Source organism: Pholcus phalangioides, unplaced genomic scaffold, assembly GCF_987345545.1.
Source record: "Pholcus phalangioides strain wild (caught in Gottingen) unplaced genomic scaffold, Ppha-v1.0 ptg000004l_1, whole genome shotgun sequence".
NCBI lineage: Eukaryota > Metazoa > Arthropoda > Arachnida > Araneae > Pholcidae > Pholcus > Pholcus phalangioides.
This window is the reverse complement of record NW_028301597.1, coordinates 2166148-2189671: the sequence shown is the minus strand read 5'-3', so window position 1 is coordinate 2189671 and position 23524 is coordinate 2166148. Positions and strand designations below refer to the sequence as shown.

Genomic DNA, 23524 nt, shown 5'->3' with positions numbered 1-23524 from the left:
CGCATTTTACTGGTGAGCCGTTAGTCCTAGAGCCATACTTTCAATTAGGAAAAATACCCAAATTACGTGTAAAACTCAGATACGTCATTCATGTTGCAAAGGGTTGCGTAGTTATTGAAATAACAGAAAAAACACTTTTTATACGGACACCCCTATTCTCATAAACCCAATTAGAAAATTGTTGCCCGGTCTTTTCTGAGACCACTAAAAAAATTCTACGTTTTAAGTGGAATATTCACTGAAATATTTGATTTCAAAAACCGAAGAAAAGTTGGGAAAAACAGCAAAAATATTAGCGGACAACGCTTTTTCTCCCTTATTTATGCTGTTCTTCCTCGACAATTATCTCTGCGAATATTGCAGTTAAACATGGACTTTTCTTTGACTCAAGAGAGACAGGGAGACAACTTTCTTATTGTGTTTTGAAGACATGGTGTCCTCAAAAAGTTATTTTTAAAAAAAAATAAAAAGTTATATTTTTTTAAAATTTTAATGCACCCCTTGTAACATAAATGACGTATCTGAGTTTTACACGTTATTTTGATCCTTTTTCTAATTATGCCTTCTCTAAGTATGCCTCTAGGATCAACGGTCTGCCATTAACATGCAGCAAGTGAATTAATTAATGATTAATCACCTCGTATACTTGTGTATAAGCCGAGTTTTTTTGTTCATAAAATTCATTTATTTATTTCGGAAGGGGTTGGCTTATAAGCGGGTCAGTTTTTGTTTCTTATTCGAATATATCTGCACTATTTGGAAGAGTATGACATCATATTTTCTACTTACATCTTACCATAATTTTATCACCACTGCCAATTGTGGTATTTTTTTTATCTTTCTGCGTCATTCACCATGGCATTGATACTTTCCTAAAATTTATAATATCCGAAATTGTAGCCAAGCAACTTCTGAGTATCTCTTTTCTCATAATTTTCTTTGCTTTTATTTGAAAAAAAATGTAACGTGCGTATCATGGCGATCATCAATCTGATGGTATTATTTAATTCATTTTATGAAAAGATTCAAGAATATAATTTGCATTTTGTGAATGTGGTCATTTATTTTAAACTTATGGAGTGTGGGATTTTTTTACAACTAAAACAAAAAGAACTGACTCATCGAACATAAGAATTTCTGAACGTTTTATTTTCAACACATCATTTAGTGCTGGGAAACAGAATTGACGAATTCAAACATACTATATCATATCAACGATTTGCAAACATAACTCTATTCAACAAAAAAGAAATTGGATAGAAAACAATTAAAATATGGACCGTGAAATAGGTTTACATATCACAAAAATAAAATTACCTAAAATATCGCAACTAATGTAAAATATAGACAAAATATACATGAGTTAGAAATTATTGAATTACAAACAAATGATTGCATATTGAAAGTGTATGAACGTCAAATCTAATCTCTTTGCCAAGTATTTTGAATTACTTTTTCTGTAATGGTTCTTCCACTTGAGTATTTTTTTTCTCCAGAAACTATATAATAATGATTTCAGCTTTTCAGTACTTAATTTCACCCATATCCCTTCTTTCAGCAAGGAAAAGGCTTATTCTTTGGGATTCTGAGAAAGTGTATTTTCTGCAGAGAAATAATAGCGTTTTAGTCTTTCAATTACGAGCCAGGAGAATTACTTACCATTCATATACAGTATATTATTATTAAAAAAATAAAATAAAAAAAACGCCACAACAGATTGTTGAATTTTTTTAGAGAAGTTCTTGGCTATATATGTTACTGCCAAGCCCGAAATTTTTCCTAGACAATGTCCGAAATTTGGGCTTTGATAATCTATTACCATGCTCCCATCATGTATTATTCTGTCATATATAAATTATTTTGTTTTGATTTTTAAAACTTGTACTATCGGACTGCTAGTCAGAGTGGATTAGGAGGTCGTTCCCCAAATCGTATACGTGGTACAGTAGTCTAGCCCCGTGCTCGCACTATAGTAATTATCTTTAAATCGTTTCACGCAAGATGAAATAAAAATCCTATCATATCGCAATCACGATGAGGTAATGCCTTTTTTTTAAGAATTTGACGGAAAGAAAACCTATATTATTATACATATACTTTTTCCCCTGAATTTCATTCTTTCTTTCGTCACATGGAGCTAATTATATGTATAGCCATGTATCTCATGTTCGTGATGAAAAAAGTGGATGTGGCGCCTACGGGATTGTCTAACAACAGCACATCGAACATTGGGCAGGGATCTCTAGCCACTTCACGAATAGGCTAGCCAAAGGGCGAATCATTTATGCAAACTGTATTTTGGCCAGAACTCTCGGCCATTTTGCGAATCGGCCGCACTTTTTGGGCTTTGGCAGTAATATATATACGGTCAGTTGATGACCACTGCTGGCATGTTCCTTCGACTCACTCGGCGTATACTCTCACAAATTACTTTTTGTGAACATGCCCCAATCCATCTTATATACGCAGTGGAAACATAAGTCCGTTTCAGCTCGAATAACTTGTAAACCATTGGTTATAGAAACTTAACATGCTTTAAGTTCCAAAAAGTATTCAAATAGCGTATCCATTTTAGGTAGGTAATTTTTTTCTCCAGCTTTCAATGAGAATACTCTTAGTCGAGATATTTGAATTCAAAAGCACTGAAAATGAGGAAAGGAACAGGGTATGAAGCGTAAAACCAAGCTTGTGTATTAATATATAATGCTGGATATCTTCCTTCCTTTTGAGTGGAACTCAAGATATTTATCTCCGCTAATATTGCACTTGGAAACGAGGAATTTATTTTCTTGGGGGTTCAGTAAAGGCATGTCAACAATGTTTCACGTTGGAGATTAGAGTGGAAGTGTACCCTTAAAAAGAATTATATTTTGTTTTTTAGTACATATATAGCTCCTAGTAAAAAGAATGACGTATCTAAAATGGGCACGTTATTTGTATATCTTTTGTAACTGAACGTATTTTTCCATAACCAATGGTTGGCAAGTTATTTGAGCTGAAACAGACTTTAACAAGTTTACACCCTTGTATTACTGAATATTATTATCAAGTTTACATATTTATATTTTGACTAGAGAATAAAATTGAAATAAAAATATATATTTGCGATAACTTTTTTTTCACATTATTCGGAAACATAACGTTTAGAATTCTGGGATGTATAGCACTTTTCGTATTAGTGCAATTGATGAATCGTCATGTAATTGAAACAGAAGAATACATTTTCAATCTCATGAAAGAAAAACTTCCCTGAACGCAGTAAATTCTCATGAGTTTAGAAATTTCAATGTTTTAGTAAAAATATACAAACAAGTTGCAAAAGCATACATGTTTGGAATAAGAAAATTAACACTTAGAAATAAGGTTTTTTTTGTCTTTTTCAAATAGCAATCATAGGACTACTATTACTTGATCGAACATGCATCTCGTACATATTCCTCTACGGAATTTCTAAGGAATTGGTACATGCCGGAATGTGTGTGTGTACGTGTTATGAACCTAACGTAAAGTTTGTTTCTATGTAATGTTTGTTATGTTTAGTGTGCTGTCATCATCCGTCAATTTTTCTAACCATGAGTGAAGTGAAATGATTGATTAATTGCACCGTTATAGCCCTGTTGCTCTGTGGTGAGACACTTTAATGAGGAGATCGACTCACATTTGCGCCACGAAGTTGGGAAACACAGAAAAACCAATAAAATCATATCATTAAAAAACATGGACATTTTTTTTCTTTTAAATATATATTCAGAACTACAATCAGATCGACAACATAAATTAACATTCAGAAATGGTTGATACGAATTCTGCAAAATGTTCATTTTTGTTTTCGTCATGGTGAGAAGACTGTTACACGAGTACAAAGTAAAGGTAACATACAAGACAAAAACATCATTGCAATTAATTTGTATTCTGGATTTAATGGCATTCCGTGCAAACCCTTCATTTCTAGATGGAATAAATAATGTTTTATGAACATTTCAGCAATCGAACATACATAATCTCAGCTGATATTCATGCAGGTGAGCCAAAGAACAAAAAAAAAAGATCATAATCACAATAAGACCGTGCGTATCGCATCATCAAATATTATTATATATAACTGTACAACATTTAAATCACAAGAAATCTCTCATATTTAGTTCTATATTTAAATATATATATATATATAGAGGTAATAATTCTTAACAATATTTACATGTCCAAAAAAATTAAGAAAAACGGGAGTCAATAAGAAAAGTCTATTTTATATACAAAGATTTCATCAGAATCCTCTATTATTTTTCAAAAAAAGATCACCTTGCAACTTTATTTTACAGTGACGTCAAAGTGTACGTGTCGCAATAAATTAACTTATTTACATTTTAATATTCATTTACTATGAAGAAACAAAGTTTGAGAGATTTTATTTAATACTGTCGAGAAGATTCTGTAGGTATGAAAGTCACATTACCTCCACGCGCGTCAGTACACTGAACATTATACATCGATATTTCCATAATTTAAATGAAAATTTGGCAGAGATATGCATACATTGAGTAATGTTATACTAGGAGGAGTCGATTGAAATTTATGTTTTGATTTAAGCAGTAAAATCGTGTATGATGATTCATACAAGAATTTCACAAACGTAATAATTATTCATTTATCAACCCTTTTCGATTTTTCGGTGTTATATCGAGATTTATCATGTGCCAAAAACATACTTCGAATATGCTTTTCAATACTCTTCTCTGTGCTTTTGGCGTATTTAAATTTATTTTTATATTATACAGGCTGTCCCAAATTGCTTGCACAGCGAATGTTTCTGCAACCGTTGACTTTGGAAACACTTTCAATTACAAAAAAAATTCAAATGTCGTGTAACTACACAAAATGCTTTCAATTTTTCAAGGCTTTGTATGCATGAAAACTTTTTATATGCACCCTGCGTGCTAAAACGTACAACTAGTGCCATGTAAATGCGGCCCTAAGAAGTCATCTACAAAAAAAAATTGCTTACATTTAAATGCAATATCAACGGAGACATCTAACTTCGAATTTTTCAGCATTTGTCACCAATGATTGAGGGTGTGATTCACAAATTGCGAAACGTAAATTAAATTCACAGTTGTAAAAAATTCTGTAATTTTCAAAAAATGTAATTGTCATTTATTGTGAATAAAAAAATAAAAGGGATGAGTTCATTTCATTTGCATATAGTCCCTATATAAATAGAAACTTTTCAGCCAATAAAAGCTTGCCAAGATGATTTGCCGAAACATAGCGAGTTCATACTTAATATTCAATATCTCGATATAAATATCACATTTAATATATTGTATAACCACATTAAATATCGCATGCATTTTTGCAAATGAACTTTCAGTTTCAGACCAGGTCCTACATTTTAGTGATTAAATGTTTTAGCACAAAGGGACTGTAGACAAAATTAACATCTTTATATTTTATGTACAGGGTGATTCGGAAAAGATGAGAAAAATTTTAAGAGGTGGTAGTACACACCAGTACATACAATTGTCATCCAAGAATGCATGGTCTAACATGAAACGCAAACGCGCTAGCGCGTTTCGAAACGGCCGTTCCGCAAACGTTAAAACGGCATTCCTGTTGAAATTTATCGGGAGAAAAGAACACCATGCATGCAAATGTAACCTGGGGAAGAAGAAGAAACCGTATGCAAATCTGAGCCACAGTCAATAAAAGGCGCGGACGCCAGCACCGTGAAGTTATTCTAGCATGCAACCGTTCTAACAGTTGTAACGTACGGGATAAAGCGCACTTTAGTAATACTGTGTCCGTGCCTTTTTATTCACTGTGAAGCAGATTTGCATACGGTTTCTTCTTCTTCCCCAGGTTACATTTACATGCATCTCGTGTTCTTTTACTACCGATAAATTTCAACAGGAATGCCGTTTTAACGTTCGCGGAGCGACCGTTTCAGAACTCGCTTTGCGTTTCATATTTAACCATGCATTCTTTGATGACAATTGTTTGTATTTATGTGTACTATCACCACTTAAAGTTTTTCCCATCTTTTCTGAATCACCCTGTATACGACCCTTCAAACAAATTTCGAAATTTTGTTTTCAAAAATTAGCTGCACATCATTTGAAAACTGTTTGTAATTGAATGTATTGCCTCTAAAGCGAACGGTTTCTCTCTTAGAGATATCTATCTTATGTGCAAGCACTTTGGGACTGCCCGTATAACTGAAAAAATTTAATTGTTTCCTCTTTCTTCTCATATACATACAATCCGTATATATTTTTTATGTACATTTTGTTATTAAGATCAATCACGTGAAAACTACGGAAAAAAGAAACAAAAATCAATATATCTTCAAAAAATTATTTTAGAACCCTGAATCCAATACAAATTTGGTATTATTGAACCTTTTTTTTTTTTAAAGACTAGCATTTGACTAATAGTCGCTGATTGGTAGCGATTAGTAATAACGTATCATATGAAATGACTGTCGTTTCAAAACCTTTTTCTCAATGATACGGAATAGCAAATACAGACCGATGACTAGCGTCGGTAAATGGCACAATTATTGTTCGTACACACATTTTTGTCCGTATTAAACAGCCTTATTTCGACCATTCGAGCATATCCCTGCTGCATCATTTAGAGCCGATACATTTACGCGGAATCCGGAGTCGCGTAAAATTATGCGCGTACGTGCGTACACCTGAGCCTGTGTGTGTGTGTGTGGATCTGTACATGAATATTTTCACGAAGTGTATCGTAAAAACAGCCGACGCAACTGGTTATATTAATGACCCAGTGGCGCCTTCCCCTGGCGTCATTTCGCATCGAAGACCGAGTCCGCGCTACCATATCCGCTGGACAAGTCATCGTGGTGATGGTGGTGCTGATTCTGTTGTTGCTGCTGCTGTTGCTGTTGTTGTTGTTGTTGTTGTTGCTGCTGCTGCTGTTGCTGTTGGATGTGCAAGTGCTGAGTCTGGCGTTTGATCAGCGAGATGCTGTTCAAGTTGTAGGGCAGGTTGGCGAACACCATCCTTTCCTCGTAATCGTATTCGCATAGAATCTTGTTTTCGTGAAGGTAAAATCTGTCACCAACGCAGAACCTATGGTAAAAATCAAATAGAAAAGAAATATATTCCTGAAATATTTAGCGAAATCACTATTTGATCAAACAGAACTATACAGTAATTTAGTTTAACCCAATAGACAATTTGATAGACACAGAAAGGATCAGAACTCTTTTTGTTCCCATCGAGATCGAACATTTAATTATGGTCATGATTTTCCGTTATGTCAGAGCAGCCATTTTCAACCTGTTTATCCGAGCACCATGGTGCTCCCTCCGAATCACAAAGAGTGTTCAGTGCTTGTCTTTGATTTCATGCTCGCGAACACTTGATCAACGCTTCAACACACTGTAAAAATTGCATTCAAAAATTATCATTATGCAGATTTCAGGCATACGTATGTCAAAGTTGTGAAACGGTGCTCTTAGTTCGATGATGGTAGTGCGAATAGAATGTACTCGCGATTCGAGAAAGGTTGAAGTCCACTGTGTTGGACTTTTGGTAAATTTTAAAAAGCCTGGAACAATTTTGTTTTTATCAATGTTTCGCTACCTGGAACAACGAAGAAGTATTGGTGAAATAAACTATCGTTTAAACTTGAATTAACGAAGAAAGAAAAAAACTAAAATAAAATAAGTTTCTCTCTAACATGATTTATAAAAAATACAGGTTTCAGGGTCAAATGTCTATCATGTCAAACAGCCATTAAAAATCAGTAATGCCACTTAAGGTAACGATTTGGATGTCTAACTCTGTGATTTTGACGACACATTTTCTGAAAGCGTGATTACCTACTCTACCACTGTTGCGAGCAAACGAAGAGAAAAATGAAAACAAAATAGTGTCACCATAAGAGAAGGTCCAAATTGTTTTGAGAATATGTTAGCTCTCATCTATAGCGAACCTGATTCCAACCCAGGATAATTTTTCTTCTTCAAATCAGTTCAACAGGGTTTAGTAAGCTCAACTGCTGAATTTGTTTCCCCATGGATTTTTTGAAGTGCAAAGAATCGATCTCAAAATCGTATGTGTGATGCTCCCATTTCACACGATATTGTTAATGGGCCATTTTTCATCCCGACAACAAAAAAAAGGCATATGGAATTGTACTAATGTTTTTTACAAAAACTTTGCGGGCGTTTCTTTCTATTAATATAATTTTCTTATCGTTTCCAACTTATTGCAAAGTGTAGGAACTGATTAAAAATAGGAAATTTTTATCCGCAGATCCTGTGTAGTTTGGTATAGTTCGCATTCTTATTTTATGTTTTATACAAAAATCATTTTCACGAAATTTCATTCAAGTAAACGCATAATGTTTCACTGGCAAGACCGAAGTTTTCGTTTCCGAATTTTTTCGTTTTGTTCTCTGTGTTTTTTAAACGATAAGTATTTTTTCTGCCTATCGAATCATGAATTGGATCAAGTAGGAGAGAAACAAAATTTAGATAACTTCACCTAAATGAAACTCGAGCATAAAAAAAAGTAATAAAATTCAAACTGCTGAAGTGAAAAACTATGCTGTAGTAGAAATATCACATTAAAAATATTATTTAAGCATTGATTTATTTCAATATATTTTGGTATACATAGGCGTACGCAGAATTTTTTCAAGGGGGTTTTTCAATTTTTTTTCTTCGCAAGGGTGGGTTTATGATTTTTCCTGCAAAATAATACCATAATCTCGGCTTGGGGGGGGGGCAGGGTTAGAATCCCCACCCCCCTTGCGTACGCCAATGTTAGAGGTATGATTCCAATTTAAAAATGCTCAAAAGCGTTCAAAAATTACCCTGTGATAGTTTCCAGAGTGTGACACGAAATGAAAAATCGAATTTTTTTTACGGTCTCCTTGTTCCCTAACTTCCAACTGAAAAGTTGTTACTCTGTCTTTTATGAGTCCAACAAAAGTAACTCTATGTTTTTAACTGTAATATTCGTTGAGATATTCAAATTCCAAAAATCGGGAAAAACTTGAGAAAGGCCAGCATGAGTTAGAGAAAGGAGTGGTGTTTTTGTGCTGTTATTTCTCAATTTTTCTACTATTTTGAATTAAAATATGTCAATGAATATTGCAGTTAAAAACATGGGATTTTTTAATTCGGATCAGAAAAGACAGGACAACAACTTTCTAATTGGAAGTTAGAGGTCAAGAGGGACCGTATAAAGGGTTTACATGGTAATTATTGAACGCCTCTGAGCATTTGTTAAATTGGAATCATACCTCTAAGTACGGTTGATGAGATAAAGACCTCATTTGTACTTATGGGCCAACCTGTACTGTATATTTGATTGTATATGCTGTCCCTAATATTTTTAAAAACTTTTACAAATTTCCGTCTTCTTTTGCAAATTTAAAAAAATGTTTTTGCATTTTAAAGCAAATTTCATTCAATTAAAATTGATGTTATGTTGCTATTTTATCATACACACAAGGTGTTAATAATTTTTTTTTTTGAAAATTTGCAAAAAAAATTATACCATTAGATATATATATATATATATATATATATATATATATATATATACAAATCATTCTAGAAGAAGAGGAAATCATATGCAATAGAAAACTAATATACCAAACTCTTAAAATAAATCGTGCTGTATATTATTTTTAATGATCTTACTATTAGAGCATAGATTTTCACCATGTTAAAACGTACGAAAAATCCCCTCAAAGCAAATACTGTAGCTAACCTAGAAATCGTTACTCAATTATATAAAATATTTTATGGCCAATATCATAAAATAATATTTGTGTGTTTTAGTAGATGTCTTCATAAAAGTAATTAGAAGAAGTTTTTTGCAGAAGGTTTTTACAAAAATGAAAATTTTCAAAATTTATTTTGCACTATTACACGGGAATAACCCCTTTCGATCTTCATATATATAAATTATCATGTTCAGTTATTTGAGGCATTAGATACTGAGCTATTTTTCAATCGATCCGCAATTAAGGTTTTTCATAAATCTAGCTGGATGTAGAAAGAGCATGCGTATACTGTACATCTTTCTCTATGACTATTCATATTCGGAGTCAAAATGTAAAAGAGAAGTAAGGATTACTTAATTTCTTATAAAAAGAAACACCTCATTTTTTCAAATAAATAAGTCACGATTAGGTGAATTTGAAATAAATACATCGATTTTAAAAAACAAGCCTAATTGAACAACCTATAAATATTCATGTTTAAAACCCGTTAGTTGCCGTGAATTCATTTATTATTCGAATTATCAATTTATATGACCTGTGCGATCCTAATTCAAATGAATTCAAATTTTTATAGTTTTCAAACGAAATTCAGCCGAGATACAAAATAACAAGGATATTAAGAGAGGGGGGAAAAAATTCAGAAAGACAGAAAAATGCATCGCGATAGTTATTTTCTAGAGTGGGTGATGGCTCTAGAAAAATATTTACTTCAATTAGTATTTTCTTCGGGGCTTAACACTAACCCATTAATTTGCCTTTCAAATCCGCGGACGTCATTTCCTTGGGAGAGCGGCGGAATGTACGTACACACGCACGCATAGCAATTTCGAATGGAATATTTTTAGAGGTGCGTGTCACCGAAAATGTACGAAGGCTCCGAAATCCTCAGCCAGTTCTAATTGATCATCAACCTCTCTCTCTCTCGCCATCTTTTCCTCACACACTAATACAACCTCTTTATTTATTAACTTTTTTTTTTCATTTGTCCCTTTCTCTCTCTCTCTCTCTCTCTCGCTTTCCACATTCGTTACGTTTCGAGGTGCATCCTGGAACGTAATTAAGGCAATTAGTGCCAGTTCCAAATCATTTCTGATCGCGACGGCATCTGCATCTGCGTAAAATGTTTGAACGGTTTCGCTCGAATTCCCTCGTGCGATCCGTCCATTAAAGGGATTTAGTTGGTCCTGTTTCCAATGAACATGCAACCAACTACCTCCTTCGCACCATACTCCGACCGACTCTCCCTTTGCTCTCTCTCTCTCTCTCTGTCTTCTCTCACTAGCACTATCTAGCTCTCTCTTTCGCTCTCTAGCCGAGTCTCTCTCTTCGTCTCACACTTAATTCAGTCTCGCGTTAACTCGATCCCCCTTCTCACAGCAGCAGCAGCAGGTCCATCTTCTCTTGCCTCTTACTCCTTCAACCTCCAGGATCTAGTGTTTACTAACGCTAACCTTCGACCAGCACTTTTAATCCCGGTAATTGGACATAATCGGCGATCGGGAGAAGAATTATCTGGATCACTCCTCACACAACTCCGTTTCTCTTCTCTCCCGTCTCTTGCATCGAACCGCGTATCTTCTGCTTCTTCTTGTTGTTCGTCTTCTTCTAGGATTCGAGAGAGGGAGAGTCTCCTGTTCGCCGTAATCAGGAGTCATTACTTGGCGGATGGGCGTAGTAAGGGCGGATGAATTTCCAAAGAGGTTCCTCGACTCGTTAAGGACTAATGAGGACTAATTAGTGCAGTGGACGGCCAACCCAGTTATTAGCCTTACTCTTTCACCACCCTTACGGCAGCACTCTGCTTCTAAACCTACCTCTTCATCCTATTCTGGTATATTCTCCCAATTTCTCTCTCGCCCCTTTCAGAAATTCTAGAGGCGGTAGTTTATAATTAGAGAGAGATATGGCCGTTAATGTGTGTGTCTGCTTCTTTTCGACGATAGTGTCATCGTTGTAGATGTCCTGTCCTTGTGAGAATCACTCGGCCAACCGTCTGAATGACCGAACGTGTTTTCTAGAGGGAAGCATTATTTATGATGTCAATGGAATGTCCCAACCATTATAATTGTTACAGTTGGGTAAGGAAATCGAGATCGATAAAATATATGTAAACTCATGTGATTTATAGTATTCATTGACGAGATTGGTTGATGTTTACGATGAATACAAGTAGTCTCATAAATTTGTAAATAGTTTAAACATTCATAAAAATTGCAGGAATTAGTATATTCGAATGGGGTTTGCGCAAAAGTTACTCACACGAATGGGGGGATTGGTACAGGGGAAAAATATTTCGTTTAATTTTTTGTTGATAGAGGATATGCACGAAAGAAAATCACACAATTCATAACCTGAACATTTCTTCAACCTCTTTTGTCCCAAAACTTTCGTATACCTTCAGTCAGCGATTCGTGGCTGAGGTAAAACAACTTCTCCAACAGCGCTTTATCCACATGCCACAACATACTGAAAAACTTACGCAAGCGCCAGTAACAGGAAAATTCAGAAATTAGCTGTTAATTGTACATCCTGCATCTCTGTTAAGATTTTCGTTTGCATATTTCCAGCTTTCGTACAGCATCATTTATCGACAAAAAATCGTAATAAACTTCTGCCGTAATAGACTTTTGTGAAAATAAAATACTGACTCCATTGTCATTTGCGGCCATTTTCACATTCCTAAATAATCTTTTCTTTGTGTTTTTCTGTATATAAACTAACTCTACGCGTATATGTATTGATTGTTTTTTAGAATGTTTAGAATTCTGTTATATTAAATAGAGTGTTACACTGTTTCTTCTGAGGTCCAACAAGAAAAAATCCACGTTTCCAAGTGCAACGTTCGCTGAAGTATTTGAGTTGAAAAATTGGAGAAAAATTTCCCAAGAATAAGAGGAAGAAGTGTTTTTGAGAGAGAAGTCCATGGAGGTCCCAGAGGTCTACAATTTTTTTCCAGTCGCGAACTTCCTGTGCCCATCAAAAGAACAGCACCCTTACAGCAAGTTTAACATACGAATGCATGAAATGACGATGATTTCAATCCTTGAATGCAATTCCTCCAAGGTGTTTAAGTGGAACGTTGATCAAGTGCTCGCGAGCATGAAATCGTACATGAGCATCGAGGACTCAGGGTACTTTAGGCCGCCCCGTGGTGCTCGCGAGCAACGGGTTGAAGATGCATGGTTTACGCCGTTCTTTTCCCAACTTGTTTTCGATTTTTGAATTCAAATATCCCGGCTAATATAGCACTTGGAAACGTGAATTTTTTTTTGTCTTAGAAGAGACAGGACATCAACTTTGTAATGGGGAAGGTATTTGAACACATGGGGAATGAATGAATTTTTTTTTATGTATACGATACTTCTAAAACTTCTAAAATTTGAAAACGGTTGCAGAAATATCCGTTGCGCAAACAATTTGGGACACACTGTATCATACATATATATAAATATATGTTATATGGCTCAGCCAGAGATGTACGCAGTTAGGGGCTTAGGAAACTCAATCTCCTAAAAAATTGAAACAGTGAAAGAAAATAATGATACTCTTTTAATCAGTTTCTCTAGATTTAGATGCTTTTTGACGGTTGGTACAACTCAAAATTTCTCTGGGAAAATTTCTTGTGCCCCCCCCCCCTCCACACAAACCTTTTGTTCCCTTTTGTTTGCCCCTCAGCTTAGTCAAGGAATGAGGTATTTTATCGCTTTGATGTATTTTTATGTATGTTAAGGAAAATAGAATAAACTGCTTATCAAGAGGGTTTTTATTTTGGAAATTTTCTCACATGCTAGTAGCGCACCAATCAAAAATATTCATTCCATCACTGCACACCGTGCAGACCAACACATATGCGAATTTTCAAATTATTACTGATAGCATTATCTTCACGATAATAATTCCCTCATTTAAAGATAATTCGGAAGCGTATATTGATATTTTTTCAAAAAGGATATCATCTTATCAAATCCATAAAATTTTCAACAAAAGAAAAAACGTGAGAGTTCTTACCTATGGTTGCATTGCTGACAAGCAAAGCATTCGAGGTGATAAACATTACCTCTTGCCCGCATTACCATTTCGAAAGCAGGAATCGTTTTGTTGCACGCTGAGCATAAGCCTGTTGTTCCAAATAACCTAGAAATAAAAAATGAAAAAATTAGCAATATAACGTGATAAATGAGACGTCAGACCCCGATATAATGATAAGAAATTTTGCGATCGTATCCCGATATAATGATACAATTCATGAATGAATTGTTATATATGTATAGTATATCATGGGATCCGGAACTTTTGCCCCCGACATTTCGTCCCCGGCATCTCGCCCCTGGAACGTTTCGCCCCCGTTACATTTGGCCCCCGGAAATTTCGCCCCTGACATTTCGCCCCGGTACATTTTGCCCCTGGTGCGTTTGGCCCCCGAAAAATTCACACCTGACATTTCACCTGCCCTGAACGTATGAGCGACCGTATGAGTGATTGACTGTATGACTGACCGTATGAGTGATTGACTGTATGAGTGACCGTATGAGTGATCGAGTGACCGTATGAGTGATTGACTGTATGAGTGACCGTGTGAATGATCGAGTGACCGTATGAGTGACCGTGTGAATGATCGAGTGACCGTATGAGTGATTGACTGTATGAGTGACCGTGTGAATGATCGAGTGACCGTATGAGTGACCAAGTGAGTGTGAAATGAACTGTAGGAGTGCGTTAGTGACCGTACAAATGACTGAGCGAGTGGCAGAATGACTCACCACGTGAGTGACCGTATCAACTAGTGTGCAATTGACTTTATGAGTGAATGACCGTATGAGTGACCACGTGACTGACCGAATGGCCGTATGAGTGAGCAAATGAATGACCGCATGAGCGACCAAGTGATTAACTGTATGAGTGATCAAATGAGTGATAGTGGGATTGACCATGTCAGTGACAAAGGGAGGAATTGAGCGATGGAACGTTTGAGTGAATAAGTGACTGACCAAATGAGTGGCCAAGTGAGTGGCTAATTAAATACTGGTGTAAGTTTCCTAGTGAATGATTGAGCGTATGAGTGACCGAGTGGCTGACGGAATGAAAGACAGAGTGAATGCTTGAATAAATTTGCGAGTGACTGAGTGATTGAGCATATGAGCGCTCAAGGGGGAGACTGAGTGATTAACCGTATGAGTGACCGAGTGACTGACCGCATGAGTGATCGAGTGGTTAACTGCATGAGTGACCAAGTGAGTGACTGTATATGTGACCAGGTGAGTGACGGTACGAGTGTTCAAGTGAGTGATCAAGGGACTGACCGTGTGAGTGATCAAGGGACTGACCGTGTGAGTGACCAAGGGAGTTACTGAGTGATGGAACGCATAAGTGAACGTGTGACCAAGTGAGTGACTGCATGAGTGACCGAAAGATTGATAAAGTGAATGACCGTATGATTGACCCAGTGAGCGACTGAGTGATTGGCAAAGTGCGAGGGTGGAGTGTCTGCAAAGATGATCCTCCTCATCCCCTCATTTTTTATAGGTGGTTACGTAGCATTGAGTGACCGCAAACACGAAACATGGCCCCCGCTCTGTCCCTTGTGGGATATAAGCAGGCTACCTTGCGGCTGGGCCATGCTGAAAAAAAAAAAAAACACCGTAAGCCACAGGGCCCAACCCCGCCGAGGCCCCCATCGCCTCCGAATCACGGCAATCACATCCCCAAAAATCACACCCCCCCCGGAAACCCCCGCCATGGAGCTCGGGCGGATCGCATTGAGTGACCAAGTGACTCGCACTTTAATGGATTCTAAGAATTTGGAATCTTCAGTTTAAGCATAAAATATTTTTCCTAAATTTACGACTCACACCGGTGTGGTCACTCACACTATCATTCATATATTCACTCATACGGTCGCGCGTACGGTCAAGGTAGGCAAAATGACAGGGGGTCAATTTCCGATTCACTTGATTACTCACTGAGTAACTCATATGATCACTCACTGGGTCACTCATATGGTCAGGGCAGGTGAAATGTCCGGGGATACATTTTCAACTCACTTGATCACTCATGTGGTCAATCACTTGGTCACTTGTACCATCATTCATATGTTCACTCATACAGTCACGCGTACGATAAGGGCTGGCGAAATATCAGAGATAAATTTCCGATTTACTTGATTACTTACTGAGTCACTCATATGGTCACTCACTGGGTCACTGATATGGTCGGGGCAGGCGAAAGGTCAGGGCGAAATTTCCGGGGGCTAAATGTACCGGGGTGAGATGTCAGGGGCGAAATTTCCGGGGGCCAAATGTACTGGGGACGAAACGTGCCAGGGCGAGATGTCGGGGACGAAATGTCGGAGGTGAAATATCGGGGGCAAAGGTTTCGTGAACCTATCATGTCATACAGTTTGATTTATCATGTTTATAACAACGACGCGACGCTTGGGCATTATGCATAATCGCCGGTGAAAGTGATAAATTTAGGGAACTTATCAAACTTATCAAAATGCTCGGCAATTATGCATAACTGGGGGGTTTATCAAATTTACCGTAACATAACTGAACGGGACGGTACATCAGCAGCCGGAACTATCTCAGCTAACAGCTCACAAAACTGACATTTTTTCTACCTCACCCGGCGTGTGATCGGACGTGTGTTCGATTCCCCGCAAGGACAGTTGATTTTTTTCTTTTTTGCCGAAGTAATGTTTGCATCAACCAGTAATAAACCTTCGTATAATATTGATTCATTGTGGTTTTTTCCGGTTCGTTTATTTGTTTCTAGCAAAAATACCCGGTAATGCGCGGGTTTTCTTCAATTACTGGGAGGATTGAAAACGTAACAAACCATTATAAAGGAGTAAACTGTTATACATAATACTGGTCTGATGAACTTTTAATATAGCCTATGGTTCAATCCCGGTCCTGTTTGGGATATATGCAAAATTTGGCGACGATCAGTCTAAAATTGTAGAAAGGTATAAATTAACAAAGAAACATACATACTTACTTTCACATCTATATATATAATTGATTGGCTGTGTATGTGTGTGTGCTCTCTATACAAATCTACAATTTTAAATCGATCCTACCAAATGGGACCCGACTTGAACGATAGGCTACTTTAAAAGTTCGTCAAAGCAGGGTAAACGACCGAAATAGGCGAGAAACTGTCAGGCAACAATGGTTTCTGGGCCTCAATAATCACTTTTGGAATGTTTATTTTAGTTACCGTGATTCCCCTAGCAATGCATTTCAGATATGTGTATGTCTCAGATACGTGCATTTCAGATATGTTCAATCCTCCCAGTAATAAGGCTTTTTGAATAGACGTCATAATCACCATCAGCATCACTTAAAGAGTCAGACGAAGGAATAAACCATAGAAATCTGTGTTAAAATTACTGATTTCACTGTAGAAATGCTGAAATTTAATGGGGTTTTCCACCTCATATCAATAATTTTAAAAATTGAGTTCGCTTAGAGATACCAGAAAATTAAATATGAAATAATTAACCGGACCTACTTTTGAGTTGGATATCCATGCAATAACATTGATTTCAACTTTTTATTTCTCAAGCAGGAAAATTAATGTCTCCGTATTGTCTTTTGATGCTCAACTGCATAAATTCATATAGTTTAGGATGTTTTAAAATCAATTATGGGCCCGTAAAGTACATCGAAGAAATTCCACAGCTTTAATTAAGCATTTTTTGAAGCAGAAACAGGCAGATGCGTAACTTGAACTTTAGAGGGGGGGGGGGTAATCGAAATACCTAGCACCCCTAAAAGGGGAAAAAATACAGGGTGCTTCAAAAAGAATCACCCGATTTGAAATGCATATATTACGAAAAATATTGAACATAGACACTTGAGATTAATTTTATATTACAGGTTGATCAAAAATTTATTTACAAACCAAATTAAAGGTGCTCAATTTGTCCACCTTCGGATGCATGGCATATGTCTGTTCGGTAGAAAGTAGTTTGTTTCACTGAAACAAATGCAACTATAAATTGGCCTGATTTTTGTGTTTTTTTTCTTTGTGGATAGTTTTGATACACGGAATGCGTGATTAATATTTTCCAAGAATTTTCTCTGTGGTCACACCTTTTACAATAAGAAGATGCATAAGAAGGTGTGTAGCAAAAAAGGAAGGAAAAAGTAAAATGTCGTAAAGGTAGTAACAGGAACGATTTGATTCATTCGCGTCCACCATTTCTAAATGAAAATAACTTCTCTTTCAGGAACCCAAGAATAACTATTCATTTCCCTAATGCATTTTAAAACCGAAGAGAAATGGCCGCAATTTTTGCTTTTCTCACAGCCGTTCGCTTCTCGGAAAGCCTAGTTCCACCAAGTTTGATACTTTCCCAAAGACACTAACTGCGATTAAAAATTCGGCATTTTTCCCTCCTCGGGGAACCATCAACGGCGGAACACGTCACAGTAATCGCCAACCATGGTATTAATGACCCAAACATTAAGTTCTTAAATTTCGGTTACCCCTCAGGAATCTGCGATTCCACGAGAGAGAGAGTGTGTGTAATTCCTTCACGAAAATACCGCCAATCGAAGATTCTGGAAGCTTCCTAATTACGTTCCATCAGTCTCACGTTTCAAATTGAGCGTTGGGCCATCATCATTAAACGGCACACACATACTAGTACGTACAAGCGTACACTTTCTATATGTATGAGCGTTACTTACTTACTTACTCGTGCCACTCGCTCTCTTATTCCTCATCCCACTGACTCTCTCTCTCTCTCTCTTCGAAGCTCTCACATAATTGCGGTATATATCGTTCGTTGCTTGAAATAGCGGCAAAAGCATGAGCTAGTTATTCATAATTCAAGGAAAAACGGTCCAACTTTTCTCCTGGAAAGTCCCCGTGGTTAAGGTAAATATTTAAATACTAGACAAGACGATCTCTTATGGGAGTAAAACTGCTTTCTAAAGTACCCGATTAATGTTCATTGCTTTATTAATAATAAATCCAATATAAATCTTGCGCTTAAATCTTCCTTTTCTGGCTCGGCACTCCATTTTTGAATCTGAGAGTTTGTCTTCGGAACTTGGAGAGCTCTGCTTATTTCACAAAATATTACGCTCCGCGAGAAAATTTACTTTTCTATTTTTTATCCCAACACTACTTGGCAAAGTATCCTGATATACTAAATGCTGAATCTGCCTTCATTGTATACTGGATACAGAATTAATGAGGTACTCGTGAGATTATGGAAAATGCAGCTGTCATTTTTCCGACTAGAGTCATTGAACGCTAATATCCTTTGTGTGTTACGCATGAACGGAGGAAAGACGAGCGTGTTTTTGCCCGATTTTAATTTCATTTACTTCATATGGTTATGCAAATCTTACAAAAAAAGTTTTAATTATGATAAAAACACTTCACGCAGATTAATGTTTGAAATAGTTTAGTTTGTGAGTCTTAACCCTTTCTGACCTAAATTTTTTTGGACAACCTGAATTTTTGTATGATTGTTTTGTATGATGTTTCTATTAATTTATTTCGTCTTTAGATCTTATCATCATGAATACCAAATATTTATCTGCAAAACACATTTCAAAGTGAAGATCTGAAACGATTCCAACTGGCATCATTGGACAAATTTTAAACTCAAAAATTACAATTTATGTGCATATTTTTTCTATCATACGGGAAATAAAAATCAATATTGGTATGACCAAAATACTCAATAAACCCCTGCTATAAATTTTGAAAGTTTCACCGTGCATATCACCAAATAGAATAAAGCTGAGCACACGCAACTTATCCCGATGGAACAGTAAACCGCTGCAATATCTATGTTCATTCTACACAGAATGAAACAACAATATGCAATGCTAGTTGCTGTCATCTTCATTGTATACGAAGAATGGGCTGTGAAATCAAAACTTTCAGTGGTTCTAAATGGATTCAGGAGGTTAAAAAGGGTTAATAAAATTGCTCATCCATGTAGATTTTAGACACATAGTTTCAGAAAAGTGAACTCCCACTGATAGTGTTAGTGCATTTAAAGAAAGCAGAATGTTTATCGGAAATATAAAATATAAAAATTGAAGGGGATAATCATGAAAATACTTGACGGACTGCCTTTACGTTATTTGAAGCAAAAGGGTATATTAGATTTTTAAGGCATGTCTTTTACTTGTATACGTAGATAGTGATATGCATACTTTGAACAAACTTGTAAGATGGTGCATAGGAACAAATATAAGGTAAATCATTTAAAACGGATGGTATAAAGTATTTATAGGTATGCATTCAGATTACTAAAATATGTATATTCAGTGGTGAATGAGAAGTTTGCTTCAACGGTTGTTTAACCCTTTAGTTGGCAAGCACTAAAATTTTCAAAAACAAAATTTTTTTTGAGGAAGTATATTAAGCAAATGATGTACCCTAATGCTATCATAAGTGAGAAAAAAATTCTCGATGTTTGAAAATAATATAGGATGTAACCTATATATAAGCAGCATTGCCCAAATAAGAACAACCATGAATAAGAATTCATTATCTTATGTTTTACCAAGTATTAACCACTTTATAGTTAAGACATAAGTATTATTGAAAGAGTTTCCTGTGAACATGGCTACTTTGATAAAAGCTTCACAGAGGCAAAAAGTTGGTAATGCTGCTTCAGAAGAAGAGGTCTTTGAATGTCTACGAGTCCATTGGTTGAAACAAGAGAGACGTTCAAATTAGAACAGAACTTCCTTTATATCAGGGGCTCTTAAGACCTTTTTGTGTTTCGCGGACCCTTTGTGCCAAAAGACGAGGGCCAGAGACCCCCCCCCCCTGCCACGAACCCATTTACAGAATAAAAATTCAGCTCATAATAATGTAAATCAATAAGTCAATCGTTTTCTTATCGAAGATAACGGACGCTCCCTCCTCCCGAAACCTCTCCGAGGATCGCCAAGAAGTCCATGAACCATCCTGGTTAAGAACCACTGCTTTATATGAACTTGAACATTTAGAGCTTGGAACTAGAACCTCTGATTCTCCAAAATATCGGTTGCTGGCTGTGGAAAACGAAACATACCGAGAGAATAATTTTCGTATTCTTTTTGTACATATAAGACACCCGTTTTTGTTCCACACAACAATTTTTTTAGTTCTCTCTGGGCGTTTGAAATGTTTTGTTTCAACTTTTACGAAGAACTCTTCCGCACAAAAAAAAAAAGAATTTTCATATCTTATTCTCAAAATGGCTGTACATAATTTTCTTTTTCAGAGATACAGTTAAAAAAAGGGAGGCATTTCCCATGACTGCATTGAAATTTCGCGTGAGAGCGTTTTAAAGTAAAAGAAAGGAATAAAAGGACGGAAGATATCTTATGGGTTTTGTGTGTTGGAGAGCGACGAATACCAACAGATAGCCGTAGTTAACAAAGACACTCTTGGGATAGACAAGGAGAAGAAAAACGAGAAACCGCGCTATCAACAACAATCCTCTCGTTCAAACTATAGTCGTATAAGAGCTATGGTAGTTTTGCTTTCGGTTCTATTTTTTTTTCTTTTTTTTTATTCTTCTGGAAACAGGCTACGCGCATTCAGTATCCTATTCCCCAAAACACTTCCGATTGGATTCTGCCTGAATACAAACGCCTCATTTGCAAACAAAGTGCAGATTACAAGGCTGTGCGAGAGAGTTTCCCTTCTCTGGTTCTGGTGTTTGTGGTGCCCGGGTCTTTTCTCGATTTTCCCTGACAGGAATACGATTCCTTTTTCTTTCTTTTTTCTATCTTTCTCGTGGATCTTCAAAATAATGGTCGCCTGGGGGTCAGCATCGGCTATGTTCGCCTATAGCACCCGACGCATACGTGGAATCCTGTCCCGGATAAAATATGTGTATTCCCAGAAAACGTTGCGCTGAATTCGTTACGCATTCAATATCTTTTAGGGGTCAGGTGGAACGGCTAGCGCTGGATCTTTTCCTCTCCTCTCCATCTTATTTTTTTTTTCCTCCGAAGGTAATGTTGCAATTTCGATAGATATTCCGTTTCTGTCGATGAAGAAGAGGAATATTTCGGATTGGATTTATGGAATTGAAATTGGAATTTTAAATTTGCTATCGAGGATGTTCTCCTGGAAAAGTATTTTTGCTATCACAGTAAAGCAACTCTAGACCTTTCACTTCATTTTTTTTTCTTTTCGGAATACACTGGTATACTTTGGTGATTTTCCCATCCCCTTTTTTGCAATTTCAGCAAATGCTTTGTTTCGAATCGAAAATAACGAACCGATTTTCTTATATTCCCATCACGAGGTAATGGAAATACGTCAAAAAAATGTATTCTAACTCACATGACTGACTCTTTTTCTGAAATTATATTTGTATGTCACAAAACGTTTATACGCAATACGTGTTTATATAGAAATTACGTTAGGGATAAAAAATCAATTCGGAGATATTTTTCCTTCACGAATAATTATTATTGCTATTCTCAAGTGATATACGGTTTAACTTTTGATATCCGATGTTTCATACGCTGAAATTGTTTTATTGTTTTAGTTTTTCTTGATCACGATACGTACAAAATTGGTATGCAAGTAATTAAATTTCTGAAAATAATCATTTCAAATTAAAAACCAAAATATTTTTTCCTTGAATTTCATTCTGCTAAAGTCACAGTTTTCAGATCAGTAATTTAGAGGCACAAATAACTTCGTGGAAATGTATATGCCACATACGTTAAAAATACGTGAATTAATTTTTTGCAAGAAATTTGTTTGAATTTTTGGAAGAAACATTAAAAATATTTCAGTTTAACCCCACTCACATAAGTACAACGCACCTGTCAAATGCGTACATCAAAATTTTTCATTTTGATAGAAGAATAAATAAATAAAAAGTATATCTGCTTATATATATATATTATTTCTCTAGAACAAATGTTTAATCATCCACAAATAACAAAAAAACTGTATACACAGAATATGATTAATATGAAAAATTGTAAAAATTTTGTCACATATCTAATCAGATTACACTAAAAACGTCAAAAATAAAATAAACTAGTACCGACGGTGTACTGGGTAAGCCAGAAATATGTTCCCCACTTCAGAGAACACTGAAATGCATTCGTTCCACTGTTCAAAATTTGAGATAAAATTTGTGGTATTGATAACTCTAATATAAGCTTGTCATTTATTAAATACAAAATAGGGCAAAAATCCGTAGATAGGTGGCACCAGAGCACACGCATAAATATTGAATACGCTTACACTTATAAGTGTTTAATATGTAGCACCGAAACTGCTCAATATGTCCTTTTTCATTTTGAAGCTGAGCATAGTCTGCCGAAATATCCAGAACATGAATGCTGTCCTCTGCAATTAGAGCACATTGTTCAAAATGAAGTGGGTCACATTGTGCAGTTTTAGTACAACATATTAAACATTTATATGCGTGAGCATATTCAATATTTATAAGTGTGCTCCAGTACTACCTATCGACACATTTTTTACTATATTTTTTCATTTAATAAATGACAAGTGCATCATTTGAATTATCTGAAGTAAAAATTTTGTCTCATTTGGGGAGCTGTCGAACGCATTCCAGAATTCTCCCAAGTCAGGAAAATATCTCTCGCTAACCCTGCATATTCATCCGAAAAACCCCCAATTAAAAAAATTTGCTCGATAATTATTTAGAGTAATATGAAAAAAAATCTAACGCGCGCAATGTATTTGTGAGAGAAAATTTGCCAGTGTTAAAGAACAAGTTCAAGTTACGAAG

The 23524-nt window shown here is 36.0% G+C and overlaps 1 protein-coding gene across 2 annotated transcripts in view; it reads right to left on the bottom strand.

Moving 5' to 3' along the window:
- Positions 1 to 1128: 1128 nt before the first annotated feature.
- The window catches only part of LOC149086414 (LIM domain only protein 3-like), a 219682-nt gene continuing 197286 nt past the window's right edge, over positions 1129 to 23524 (bottom strand). For both annotated transcript variants that reach the window (XM_089255476.1, XM_089255485.1), the window contains 2 exons: positions 13777 to 13902; positions 1129 to 7094 (listed from right to left, as the gene is read on the bottom strand). In XM_089255476.1, the coding sequence (XP_089111602.1) occupies positions 6809 to 7094; positions 13777 to 13902 (412 nt within the window). In that variant the 3' untranslated portion in view covers positions 1129 to 6808. The remainder of the gene's footprint in view (positions 7095 to 13776; positions 13903 to 23524) is intronic.